Source organism: Dama dama, chromosome X, assembly GCF_033118175.1.
Source record: "Dama dama isolate Ldn47 chromosome X, ASM3311817v1, whole genome shotgun sequence".
Classification (NCBI taxonomy): domain Eukaryota; kingdom Metazoa; phylum Chordata; class Mammalia; order Artiodactyla; family Cervidae; genus Dama; species Dama dama.
The window spans coordinates 68,628,731-68,642,500 of NC_083714.1; the positions used below are offsets into that span (position 1 = coordinate 68,628,731).

General features: G+C 39.0%; 1 protein-coding gene across 1 annotated transcript; it reads left to right on the forward strand.

Annotated features, from left to right (window-relative positions):
• The first annotated feature begins 358 nt into the window (after positions 1 to 358).
• On the forward strand, positions 359 to 1,059 carry LOC133053062 (large ribosomal subunit protein uL1-like). Its single transcript, XM_061137870.1, has one exon. The coding sequence runs from the start codon at positions 370 to 372 to the stop codon at positions 1,021 to 1,023; it is 654 nt and encodes a 217-aa protein (XP_060993853.1). The 5' UTR covers positions 359 to 369; the 3' UTR covers positions 1,024 to 1,059.
• The last annotated feature ends 12,711 nt before the right edge of the window (positions 1,060 to 13,770 follow it).

The following is a 13,770-nucleotide window of genomic DNA, read 5'->3' on the forward strand; positions in this document are numbered from 1 at the left end:
AAAAGCAAAGAGGAAAGCTCCACAGTATAGCAAAAGGCTAATGGAAGGTAGAAATATGTAGAAGGAACAATTAGTGTAATTTATAAGGAAAAAAAATGTTCTCAAGGTAATAGTTCTTCTTGGTTGTGAAGTCTGACCCCATGGATGGGGCTGGGTTAGTGTTCTGTGATGTTTTCTTGCTTAGGGCAGCTTGTGCCTACGCCCTGGTTCTGAAGGGCAGTGCAGTGTCCAGTAGTAGGTTTTGAAGTGTCTGTGTGTTCAGTATGTCTCTGGCTTTGGTAGTGTTAGACACATCTGTTTCTATAGCCGCTTCAAAGTGGCCCTCTCAGCATATCTTAATTGCTTCCGGTTACCGCGGTGTAGGGAACCATGAGCAGCAAAGTCTCCCGAGACACCCTCTACGAGGCGGTGCAGGAAGTCCTGCACGGGAACCAGTGCAAGCGCAGGAAGTTTTTGGAGACTGTGGAGCTTCAGATCAGCCTGAAGAACTATGACCCTCAGAAGAACAAACGCTTCTCGGGCACCGTCAGGCTTAAGTCCACTCCCCGCCCCAAGTTCTCCGTGTGTGTCTTGGGGGACCAGCAGCACTGTGATGAGGCCAAGGCTGTGGATATCCCCCACATGGACATTGAGGCACTGAAGAAACTCAGCAAGAATAAGAAACTGGTCAAGAAGCTGGCCAAGAAATACGATGCCTTTTTGGCTTCAGAGTCTCTGATCAAGCAGATCCCCCGAATCCTGGGCCCAGGCCTGAACAAGGCTGGCAAGTTCCCGTCCTTGCTGACCCACAATGAGAACATGGTGGCCAAAGTTGATGAAGTGAAGTCCACAATCAAGTTCCAGATGAAGAAGGTGCTGTGTCTGGCAGTGGCTGTTGGCCACGTGAAGATGACAGATGATGAGCTTGTGTACAACATCCACTTAGCTGTCAACTTCCTGGTGTCATTGCTCGAGAAAAATTGGCAGAACGTCAGGGCCTTGTACATTAAGAGCACCATGGGCAAGCCCCAGTGTCTGTACTAAGGCACAGCTTAATATACCATACTAAACAAAAAAAAAAAAAATTGCTTGCAGGCCCCTACTTGTCCCTGGAATCATTGCCTGTGCTTCTATTCCCCAGTCTGACTCCACACTGCTGGCTGAAGCTTGCCAGGTAAGGATTTGTGTGGATCTTTTCTCGGCTCCCTGACCAAGCCCTCTGCATTGTGGAAAATTGTGTTGGCTTCCCTCAATCCCCTGAGCTTGCACTCTATGTCATAGGGCTTGTGTGCACTTGTCTTTGCTCACCAGGCTGCCTTATATTTTGCCAGGCTTGTGTGCACTTAATGCATCTCACAGTCTGCCCACTATGCCGTGGGGTTTATGTGTTCTTATTTTGGATCTTCAGCCCACCCTCTTTGCCACAGGGCTTCTAGGGTCTTCTCTCCATTGCCTGAGCCTGCTGTCTGGTTCGGGCCACAGTCCGTGAACTGTTTACAGGCTGAGAAGTTAATCTTTCTCTCTTTTATGCTCTCTAAGTTCCCGCTTTGTCCGATTTTCCAGGATTCCACAATTATCCCGTGGGTCTGCCTAAAAGGGACCTCCCCTGTGCACAGGAATCCCTCCTGTTTTAGGACTCCTTCCCTCCCTTGGGGCACAGACTCCTATCCAGAAATTCTCAGTTTCTTCCTTTTTAATGTCTCCATTCTCTCTCCTGGATGACCTCTTTTGAAGGAGGTCGCCATTATCTTCATTACATCCACCATAGTTTTGCCTCCAGTCAAACAACAGGGAGGGAACACAGCCCCATTTATCAATTGAAAATTGGATTAAAGATTTACTGAGCATGAAACTGCTCAGCAGAAAAATACCCAGTTTCCCCCTCAGTCAGTCTCTCCCATCAGGAAAAAACTAACCAAACTGATCACATGGACCACAGCCTTGTCTAACTCAATGAAACTATGAGCCATGCCATATAGGGCCACCCAAGATGAATCAGCCATGGTAGAGAGTTCTGACAAAACGTGGTCCACTGGAGAAGGAAATGGCAAACCACTTCTGTATTCTAGCCTAGAGAACCCCATGAAAAGGCAAAAAGAACACTGAAAGATGAACCCCAGGTCAGGAGATGCCCAGTATGTTACTGGAGATCAGTGAAGAAATAAGTCCAGAAAGAACAAAGAGACAGAGCCAAAGCAAAAGCAACACCCAGTTCTGGATGTGACTGGTGACGGAAGTAAAGTCCAATGCTATAAAGAGCAATATTGTGTAGGAACCTAGAATATTAGGTCCATGAATCAAGGTAAATTGGAGGTGGTCGAACAGGAGATGGCAAAAGTGAACATTGACATTGCAGAAATCAGAGAACTAAAATGGAATGGAATGGGTGAATTTAACTCAGATGACCATTATATCTACTACTGTGGGCAAGAATCCCTTAGAAAAAATGGAGTAGCCATCAGAATCAACAAAAGAGTCCAAAATACAGTACTTGGATGCACTCTTAAAAATGACAGAATGATCTCTGTCAGGTTCCAAGGCAAACCATTCAAAATCACAGCAATTCAAGTCTATGTCATGACCAGTAATCCTGAAGAAGCTGAAGTTGAACAGTTCTATGAAGACCTACAAGACCTTATAGAACTAACACACCCCCAAAAAGATGTCCTTTCACTATAGTCGGACTGGAATGCAAAAGTAGGAAGTCAAGAGCTAACTGGACTAACAGGAACATTTGGCCTTGTAGTAAAAAACAAAGCTGGGCAAAGGCTAACAGAGATTTGCAAAGAGAATGCACTGGTCATAGCAAACACCCTATGCCAACAACACAAGAAAGAACTCTACACATGGGTATTACCAGATGGTCAGTGCCAAAATCGGCTTGACAATAGTCTTTGCAGCCAAAGATAGGCAAGTTCTATAGAGTCAGCAAAAACAAGACCAGGAGCTGACTGTGGCTCAGATCACGAACTCCTTTTTGCCAAATTCAGACTTAAATTGAAGAAAGTAGGGGAAATCACCAGACCATTCATGTATGACCTAAATCAAATCCCTCATGATTATACACTGGAAGTGACAAATAGATTCAAGAGATTAGATCTGATAACAGAGTGCCTGAAGAACTATGGACAGAAGTTCATGATATTGTACAGAAGGCAGTGATCAAGACCATCTCCACAAAAAATAAATGCAAAAAGTCAAAATGGTTGCCTGACGAGGCCTTACAAATAGCTGAGAAATGAAGAGAAGTGAAAAGCAAAGAAGAAAAGGTAAGCTCAGTTCAGTTCAGTTCAGTCACTCAATCATGTCCGACAGTTTGTGACCCCATGAATTGCAGGTCTCCCTGTCCATCACCAACTCCTGGAGTTTACTCAAATTCATACCCATTGAGTCGGTGATGCCATCCAGCCATCTCATCCTCTGTCGTCCCCTTCTCCTCCTGCCCCCAATCCCTCCGAGTATCAGGGTCTTTTCCAATGAGTAAACTCTTTGCATGAGGTGGCCAAAGTATTGGAGTTTCAGTTTCAACATCAGTTCTTCCAATGGACATCCAGAACTGATCTCCTTTAGGATGGACTGGTTGGATCTCCTAGGGATTCTCAAGAGTCTTCTCCAACACCACAGTTCAAAAGCATCAGTTCTTGAGTGCTCAGCTTTCTTCACAGTCCAACTCTCACATACATACATGACCACTGGAAAAACCATAGCCTTGACCAGATGGACCTTTGTTGGCCAAGTAATGTCTCTGCTTTTTAATATGCTATCTAGGTTGGTCATAAGTTTCCTTCCAAGGAGTAAGCATCTTTTAATTTCATGGCTGCAGTCACCATCTGCAGTGATTTTGGAGCCCCCCAAAATAAAGTCTGACACTGTTTCCACTGTCTCCCCATTTATTTCCCATGAGGTGATGGGACTAGAAGCCATGATCTTAGTTTTCTGAATGTTAAGCTCTAAGCCAACTTTTTCACTCTCCTCTTTCACTTTCATCAAGAGGCTTTTCAGTTCCTCTTCACTCTCTGCCATAAGGGTGGTGTCATCTGCATATCTGAGGTTATTGATATTTCTCCCAGCTACATCTATTTGAATGCAGAGTTCCAAAGAATAGCAAGGAGAGATAAGAAAGCCTTCCAGAGCGATCAATGCAAAAAAATATAGGAAAACAACAGGATGGGAAAGACTGGAGAACTCTTCAAGAAATCAGAGATACCAAAGGGAACATTTCATGCAAAGATGGGCTCAATAAAGGACAATAATGGTATGGACCTAACAGAAGCAGAATATATTAAGAAGAAATGTCAAGAATAAAGAGAAGAAATATAGAAAAAAGATCTTCATGACCAAGATAACCATAATAGTGTGATCACTCACCTAAAGCCAGACATCCTGGAATGTGAAGTCAAGTGGACCTTAGGAAACATCACTACGAACAAAGCTAGTGGAGGTGATGGAATTCAAGTTGAGCTATTTCAAATCCTAAAAGATGATGCTGTAAAGGTGCTGCACAAAATATGCCAGTAAATTTGGAAAACTCAGCAGTGGCCACGGGACTGGAAGAGGTTAGGTTTCATTCCAATCCCAAAGAAAGGCAATGCCAAAGAATGTTCAAACTACCACACAATTACACTCATCTCACACACTAGTAAAGTAATGCTCAAAATTCTCCAAGCCAGGTTCTAACAGTACAGGAACCATGAACTTCCAGATGTTCAAGCTGGATTTAGAAAAGGCAGCGGAGCCAGAAATCAAGTTGCCAATATTCATTGAATCATAGAACAAGCCAGAGAGTTCCACAAAAACATCTACTTCTGTTTTATTGACTACACCAAAGCCTTTGACTATGTGAATCACAACAAAATATGGAATATTCTTGAAGAGATGGGAATGAATACCAGGCCACCTTACCTGCCTCCTAAGAAATCTGTATGCAGGTCAGGAAGCAACATTTAGGAACAACAGACTGGTTCCAAATTGGGAAAGGAGTACATCAAGACTGTATATTGTCACCCAGCTTATTTAACTTATATGCAGTGTACATCATGTGAAATGCTGGGTGAATGAAGCATATGCTGGAATCAAGATTGCTGTGAGAAATATCAATAATCTCAGATATGCAGATGACACCACCTTTTTGGCAGAAAACAAAGAAAAACTAAAGAGCCTGTTGATGAAAGTGAAAGAGGAGTGAAAAAGTTGGCTTAAATATCAACATTCAGAAAACTAAGATCATAGCATCCAGTCCAATCATTTCATGTCAAATAGATGGGAAAATAATGGAAACAGTGACAGACTTTATTTTTGGCGGCTCCAAAGTCACTGCAGATGGTGAGTGCAGCCATGAAATTAAAAGACACTTGCTCCTTGGAAGAAAAGCTATGACCAACCTAGACAGCAAATTAAAAAGCAGAGACATTACTTTGCCAACAAAGGTCTGTCTAGTCAAAGCTATGGTTTTTCCAGCTGTCATGTATGGACATGAAAGTTGGACTATAAATGAAGCTGTACACCAAATAATTGATCCTTTTGAACTATGGTGTTGGAGAATATTCTTTAGAGTCCCCTGGACTGCAAGGAGATCCAACCAGTCAATCCTAAATGAAATCAGTCCTGAATATTCATTGGAAGGACAGATGCTGAAGCTGAAACTCCTATATTTTTGCTACCTGATGCAAAGAACTGACTCACTGGACAAGACTCTGATATTCGGAAAGATTGAAGGTGGGAGGAGAAGGAGACCACAGAGGATGCAATGGTTGGGTGGCATCACTGACTTGATGCACGTGAGTTTGAGTAAGCTCCAGGAGTTGGTGATGGACAGGCAAGCCTGGTGTGCTGCAGTCCTTGGGGTCGCAAGGAGTCGGACATGACTGAGTGACTAAATTGAACTGAACTGTACTGATCCTCTCTCCTACCTCATTTCAGGAATCTTAGCCTATCCTCCTGGAGGTCTGGAGCCTTCTGCTCTCGCCTAGAGGTTACTTTATAGGAGCTGTTTAGTATCTTGATGTGTTTTTGATGTATTTTCCAGGAGTCGTGTGAACTCCCCTTCTTACTTAAATGTCATCTTCTTCCACTGCCTGAGTCAGAACACTTAAAATAATAATAATAAAAATTAAAAAACAAACAAAAAAAAAAAAGAAAAAAAAATATCACTGAGCAAGTAAAAGGAATAGAGAACTGATATATGCTATAACATAGTTGAATCTGAAAAGTATTATGTAAAGGCAAAGAAGTGATTTGTGTTGGGTGGCAAAAACCACTACAATATTGTAAAGTAATTAGCCTCCAATTAAAATAAATAAATTAATTTAAAAAAGAAGCAAAGTGAAAAGAATCCTTGTACTGTTTGATAATATATTCAGTAAATTTCCAGAAAAGGCAAGTTTATAAAGGAAAAATGAAAGAATTAGTTTTGTCAGGGTGTGGAAACAGGATTACCTGCAAATGACATGAGGAAGCTCTTTGGGGGTGATGAAAATGTTCTAAAACTTGGTTTTGTGATCATTGGAAGGAACTGTAAATTAACTAAAAATAATTAAATTGTATGCATAGACTATGCAAATTTTATAGTATATAAATTATTCTTCAAAAGCTCTTAAGCAAAGTGAGAAACCCTGCAAATATGTTATTATTGAAGACTAGAGAGTTATATTTTTCCAAAAATAATTCTCAGTCAGTAGTCCAAAGGGTGAAAAAAGTTTGGCACTGGTAGACAAAATGAGGTTTGAGATGACTCTGATAAGAAAATCCAAAGGATCTAATTCTGATACTTAACAGAATGGTGGTTCTTTCCTCACAGTTTTTATTTTTTTAATTATTTTTTTCTCACTGTTTTTATAAATTGAGCCTTATCTTAGTACTTTTATAACAGTAGAATAGATAAACCTTGGGTATTTTTTGAAGTCATACAAATATTAAGATTTCAATGTTTATTGACAAGTTTATTGATTAATTTGGAAAGAAATTGTCTTTAAAATATTTATTTTTCCCACACAGTAATGTGCAAAAAGGCAACTACAAGATTTTTCTGGCTATTGATCATTTAACTGCAACATATCCAAATATCTAAAAATCAACAATGAATTTTTTAAAAAAAGAAATTAACTGAGCACCAATGTAGGTACATTCAAAAGGAAAGGGATGTTACTGCTTTAAATTCAGAAGAGAATCTTGACACTCCAACCTCCAAAAATAAATTCACTGTACTCCTAGAGAAAATAAGTTGGTTGGAAAATGATCAGGAACCTGCTGCATCCTCGACAAATAATAGTCAGCTTATGACCTCAACAATCACTCATGTTTTTCATGTGCCTCTGGAGGAGAAACGATATGTGAATCAGTTTGAGGAAGGTACACAAGCAAAATTCTGTCTAGATATCATGCAAAGAACTGGTGCCAACCTGGAAATAACTTTTGTCAAAAACAAAGGCCTCTTACATTACAATCTCTGGAAAACCAGAAATTGTTGCAAAAGCTCAGAAGGAGATTTTTGCACATTTTGGGAAGCAAGTTTTAACTATAGCTTCCATTCCCAAAGAACATTTTTTTTTTTCATTGTAGGCAAGACTAGAGAAAAACGACAAGACCTGGAACAAAAAGCTACAACCAACAATCAGACCTTATGCCCAGTTAACTACACCAGCTGGATCAATATTGGCACCAAAGAGGTCATGAGAAAGGCTCCATGTGAAGTCTTATTTATGTCTACCGAGCAAGACAAATATGCTGAAGAAAGGTTAGCTGTGGGAAAAGCATTTTCTTCTTTCATTGCTGAACCATACAACAAAACTTTTGACAAAATCCTACAGAAAACAGAGGCACAAATCCACAATTCACCATCTAGTGTCAATCAGACACAAATAAGATTTCCTGAAAAAAAGCAACAAGTAATTCAGGATCTGGATTTCTTAAAGAAGATTTTTGAGAATACTCCAGAGAAAATCACACCCATAGATGTGGAGATGAAATTGCAGTGCAAGTGTACAATAGGTCACAAGGGCAATTCTGTCCAGGAGATCCTGAAAAGAACTAGAGTTTCCATAGAGATCTCACCCTCTTATAGCATGTCAGATTCTGTGGCATATCAACGTAAACCTAAAAGTTTAAGAAAGGCATTTACTGAAGACTACTTGAAGACCAAGATTATACTCTCTCCTCCATCTCTGTACCTTCTTGACTTCACAGATTTGTTATTGGTAAGAAAGGTCATAATATATCCACAGTTATTCAGAACCTGCCAGAAGGTTGCATAGAGTTTACTAGAGAAGATAAAATTACAATAGAGGGACCAACAGATGATGCTAAAGCATGCTCAAGAGCAAATTGAGGTCATTTTAAAAGAAGTAATTAACAGTATGGATTATGTAGAAATTAATGTTGACTCTAAGTTTTATAAATACCTGATAGGCAAGAAATGTGCTTTTATAAATGGAATTAAAGAAAGGAATGAGGTTTCTGTGCTAATCTCACCTGAAAATGTAAAGAATAACTTAATAAGAATTGAGGGGGAATCACGTGGTGTCCAACAGGCCAAGAAAGAACTTCTTGAACCTACTTTTCATTTAGAAAATGAGCACAAGGACTTAACCATTGAACAAAGATTTCACCACACAATCATTGGGCAGAAAGGTGAACGAATACGTGACATCCATAAAAAATTTCCAGAAGTTGTGATTACTTTCCCTGATCCAGCACAAAGAAGTGACATTGTCCAGCTTAGAGGACCAAAAAATAAATTAGAAAAATGCACAAAATATTTGCAGAATTTGGTGACGGACATTGTAGAAAGTAACTATTCCATAACATTTCCCATCTTCAAAAAGTTTCACAAAAACATCATTGGAAAAGGAGGTGCAAACATTAAAAAAAATCTGTGCAGCAAGCAACACCAAAATTATTCTTCCATCAACAAATAGTGACTCAGAAAATATTGTCATCAAGAGAAGGCCAGAAAACTGTAAATTGTCTTGTGATTTGATTCTTTCAATTCAAAAAAATATAGGCAATATTTCAGAAGTAGAAATTTCTATTCCTTCTAACCTACACAAATCCCTTATGGACCCTAAAGACTGTTTGGTTGATGCAATCATGGAAGAATGTGGAAGCGTCCATATTCTCTTTCCAAACAACTCAGGACTTCAAAGAGTCATTATTAGGGGACCTGCCCAAAGTGTTGAAAAGGCCAAGAAAAGGCTGCTACAACTAGCAGAAGAGCAAAAGAAGAGTTATTCTGTGGTCCTCCGTGTTATACCATAGTATCATAAATTTCTCATGAGTAAAATAGGAGGCAATATTCCCAAAGTCTGTGAAGAGACTGGAGCACATTTCATTTTCCCTCTACCTGAAGATAAGGATCAGGAATTGATAACTATTACAGGGGCAGAGAAGGCCATCAGAGATGCAGAAAGTAAACTACATACTCTGATTACAAATCTAGATAATGCAGTGGAGGACAAGATACTGATAAATCCTATGCATCACCAGCAGTGTTTTGTGCAAAGGAGTCAGGTGTTATAGGTCATGCCTGAGGAGTATGGTGGTGTGATTATTAGCTTTTCACATTCAGGAAAACAGAGTAACAAAATCACAATCAAAGGAGCAAGACCTTGTGTTGAAGCAGTCAAGAAATATATTCAGGAGATTATTGAGGGCTTGGACAATGAAATCACAACAGAATGTGTATTCCCCAGAAGTTCCATCATTTTTTAATGAGACCAATATGTTCTCGAGTCAAACAAATCACTAAAGATTATAATGTCCAAATCAAATTCTCAGATGGAGAGGAGATTTCACTTACTGATAAAGAGCCAGCTATTCCAGAAAATAAGGAAGAAGGGGGAAAGAGCACTACAAGAGATACTTCCATTTCGCCAACAAAATGTGACACCATATTAATCTCAGGCCAAAGAGAAAAGTGTGAAGCTGCCTTTGAAGCCCTTAAGGCTCTAATTCCTGTCACCGCTGAAGTAACTGTTCCCTTTGATCTACACCACTACCTCGCTGGTCAAAAAAAAAAAGTAAGATACACAAGATAATGGATGAGTGTGAAATTAAAATACAGATATCATCAGCACCAGAATTAGAATGTGATATCATTTTCATCACTGGCCTTACTGGAGATGTAGAACGAGCCAAGGCTAAATTACAAGAACAAATCAAGACTCTACAAACAGAAATAGATCAACCATTCAAAAATTTCAGACTCAACTTAACAAAATAGACCCCAAATATCACCCCAGGATCATTGGTCGAAAGGGCTCGGTTATCTCTCAGATTTGCTTAGAGTATAAAGTTAATATCCATTTTCCAAGAAAAGGGAGCAATGAGATACAGGACCAAATCACAATCGTTGGATATAAAACTAACATCCTAGCTGCCCAGGATGCAATAATGAAAATGGTGCATAAGTCGAAAAATCAGTAACTATGCAAATTTCACTAAACAACCGTGTTTATGGCCACATTATTGGATTCCATGGAAAAGCCATTCATAAAATCATGAATCAATTCCAAGTCGGCATCTGTTTCCCTCCTAGAGGAGTCCAAGATGCAAACACTGTCACAGTGACTGGACTCCCTAATAAGCTCACAAAAGCAATTGATCATATCCTTAGTCTAGAGGAGCATTTTCTGGCTGTTTTTCCAAAGCATGAATCACAAAATTAACATATGAAGAAGGTCACTTTGTGTAATTTATTACATACTCCATCCAAGAGTTTTGCAGGAAAAGATGTTCCCTGTACTGCAAACAACATTCAGAAGATTCCGGACATGAGCAGCTCTCAAGAAGTTCCCAGCTTGGAGCATCAAGCGGACTCTGAGACTCACCCTTGGAGATGCAAACAGTGACCCCAAACCAGAAATTGTCCCAGCAAACTTGAATAACATGTCATAAAAATTATCTCTAAACTGACTCAGATTCTGGATCGCATGTACATTTCTTACCCTTTAGCTCCAATACATCCCTCCTTAAATCCTCCAAAATATACTACAGTAAAAGTAAAGTGCTCAGTCCTGTGTGTGTAGTAATTGCCAGTGTAGTGTCTAATTTCAACTCAAGACTTGCCTTTGAAACTTCAGTTATGGGGCAAACTTTCCATTGCTTTAAATGTAATTCATTAAAATATTAAACTAATACCACATACTACCTGAATTTCATGATTGGCTTACCATGTCATTTTTCACTTAACTTTCATTAAGAGAACTCAAAAATGTGGCAAGGAGATTACATCTGTAACCACTCCAAGGCATAAATTTTGACTTCACAAAAACTAAAACTGATGGTGTTATTTTTACCCGTTACCCGCATGTTTTCTTACTTGAATTACACCCGATCTTCTCTTTCGTTGAGTGCAAGAAGCTTATTTTCCAACACCTGAAATGTTCATCTAGTTTGGTTTTTAAAATAATAGAGAGAAAAATAAACTTTGGGCACCACCACTTATGGTGCTGGACTGATTGCCATAGTGGTGATGTTAGAAGGGATAAGAAAGGCCAAGGGATGTAGGGAAAAAAAAAAAGTTACTTAGAATTGCCTTGGGTTTTCAGATGATGTTTCTAATTGTCATTTGGAGAACTGAGACTTGCACGATTATTTTTCATTCTCCAGTCATATTGTTTTACCATTTTTGGTTAGTTTCTGCTGTACAACACTGTGGATCACCTATATGTATACATATATCCCCTTCCTTTTGAGCCTCCCTCCCAAGCCCCATCCCACCCCCTCTAAGTCATCCCAGAGCACTGAACTGAGCTCTCTGTACTATACAGCAGCTTGTCACTAGTTATTTTAACAATGATAGTGTATATATGCCAATGCTACTCTCTCAATTCATCTCACACTTCCCTTCCCTTGCTGTGTCTACAAGTCCATTCTTCATGTCCCCTAGATATACATTTCAAAATGCCTCCTTTGGGAAAATATGTGAGACCTAAGAAAATACTATATTTTTCTTCTTTCCAGTAAACTACTAGTCTGGTAAAGCCTTAAGGTAACAAGTATTATTTTAGTGAAAGTTGTGGGTCACCAATAAGATCCTCCCTGTAGGACTGAAGCATTTACTATTCATTCAGATGCTGTTGTAAACAGCTAATGTTTAGTGTCCACATCTACCCACCACCAGCATTTTCCTCATCTGAAGTGAACCAGCTTTCCCAAGGCTTATCTCCTTCTTAGGGGTTGCATCAATCCAACGAGTAGTCAACCCAGCCTCATTTCCACATTTCAGGACAACTCTGAATGACCATCTTAAGTCCAGAGCTCATGGTAAGCTCAGATGACTACTTTGTTGGGGCTGCATCTACACTAAATTCCTTCTGCCCAATTCTGCTTTTTTCATTCTCCAATAGGTGTTCATCCTAAGATGATTTTCCAGTAGACTTTCTGTACCCAAATGTTCTTCTCTGTGTCTGATGAAGCTATAATTAGATGAACTGATCTGAAAAGCACCCTTATATGGGATAGAAGAGTTTATTAAGGGAGATGATGGAGACAGATGTTAATATCAGTGATAATGATCAAATTAGAGAGTGGCTCACTTTCTTTTAAATAATCTAAGTTTCTGTATACCTGCATATTGCCTTTCCAAAGTACCACAAATGCTTAGTGTCACCCAGCAATTAATCTCTTAATTTAGTCTTGTTTTGCTTTAGCCATATCATTTAGAATTGTAGGTTTTACATGACAATGTGCACATTCTGATACCATCACTTACTTCATCATGCCAAGGTGCTCTTCTTGTAAAGGTGGGTCTGGATAGCAGATTGCAGAGAAAGGATGCTTGGGTCAATGTAATGGACATACACATCTAGGTTAGGATAAGTGTATGTGTGCTCAGTTGCTTGGCCGTGTCTGATTGTTTGCAACCTTATGGACTGTACCCCACCAGGCTCTTCTGTCCGTGGAATTTTCCAGGTCAGAATACTGGAGTCAGTTGCCATCTCCTACTCCAAGGTTAGGATATATATATATATGAAATATAACTAAGCATTACTAAATTTTCTCTTTCTACAAGAAGTATATGAGTTCCTGGTGGTGCATATCTTCATCAAAAACTGGTGTTACTAGCCTGGCCTAATGGAAATTATATTAGCATAATATTGGTTTTATGCCACTGAGTCAGTGTCTAATCATAGATATGTGCACTAATTTATTGTCCTAACCCATTAAACTTAACAATTGTTTTTCAAGCGAATCTGAGGTATGGTTATTCATCCTTGGAAAACATTACTAGCAGTATACCAGATATTTCTGTTTTACCCTCATGAGCCCCATCCCCAATATCACCATTGCTCACTAGGACCACTGTATGTCAACTAAGATTTTGCCACTATTGCACACTGAAATGTGTCCAATTCATGCACAAGTTAAATTTTCTCCAAGGCTAAATAATTTCCTGTTTTATACTTCATTTTAAAATATGTTTAACCATTTTATTCAGCAAAACCATCAGAGTATCTCCAATGAAATTAGATGAAATATTAAAATAGTTCAACAATAGATTGCATAAAAACAATAGTAATACTGATAAGAACAAAACAAACCTTATATAAATGACAAAGTAAACTTCTCATAAAATTTCCAAAAAGAAATAAAACTCTAAAAATTAAATTCATTTCAAAATTAAATTTGGATGTTGTCCCTGTGTTTTCTATGCTCTGAAATATTTTAAGTAGAATTGAATCATCTACTCTCTACATGTTCATAGAATGAACTCTGAAACTGTGTAGGCCTCATACACTTATGGGACAGTTTTGTATTTTCTATAATGGTCATTCCATCTATTGAGGATTTTTT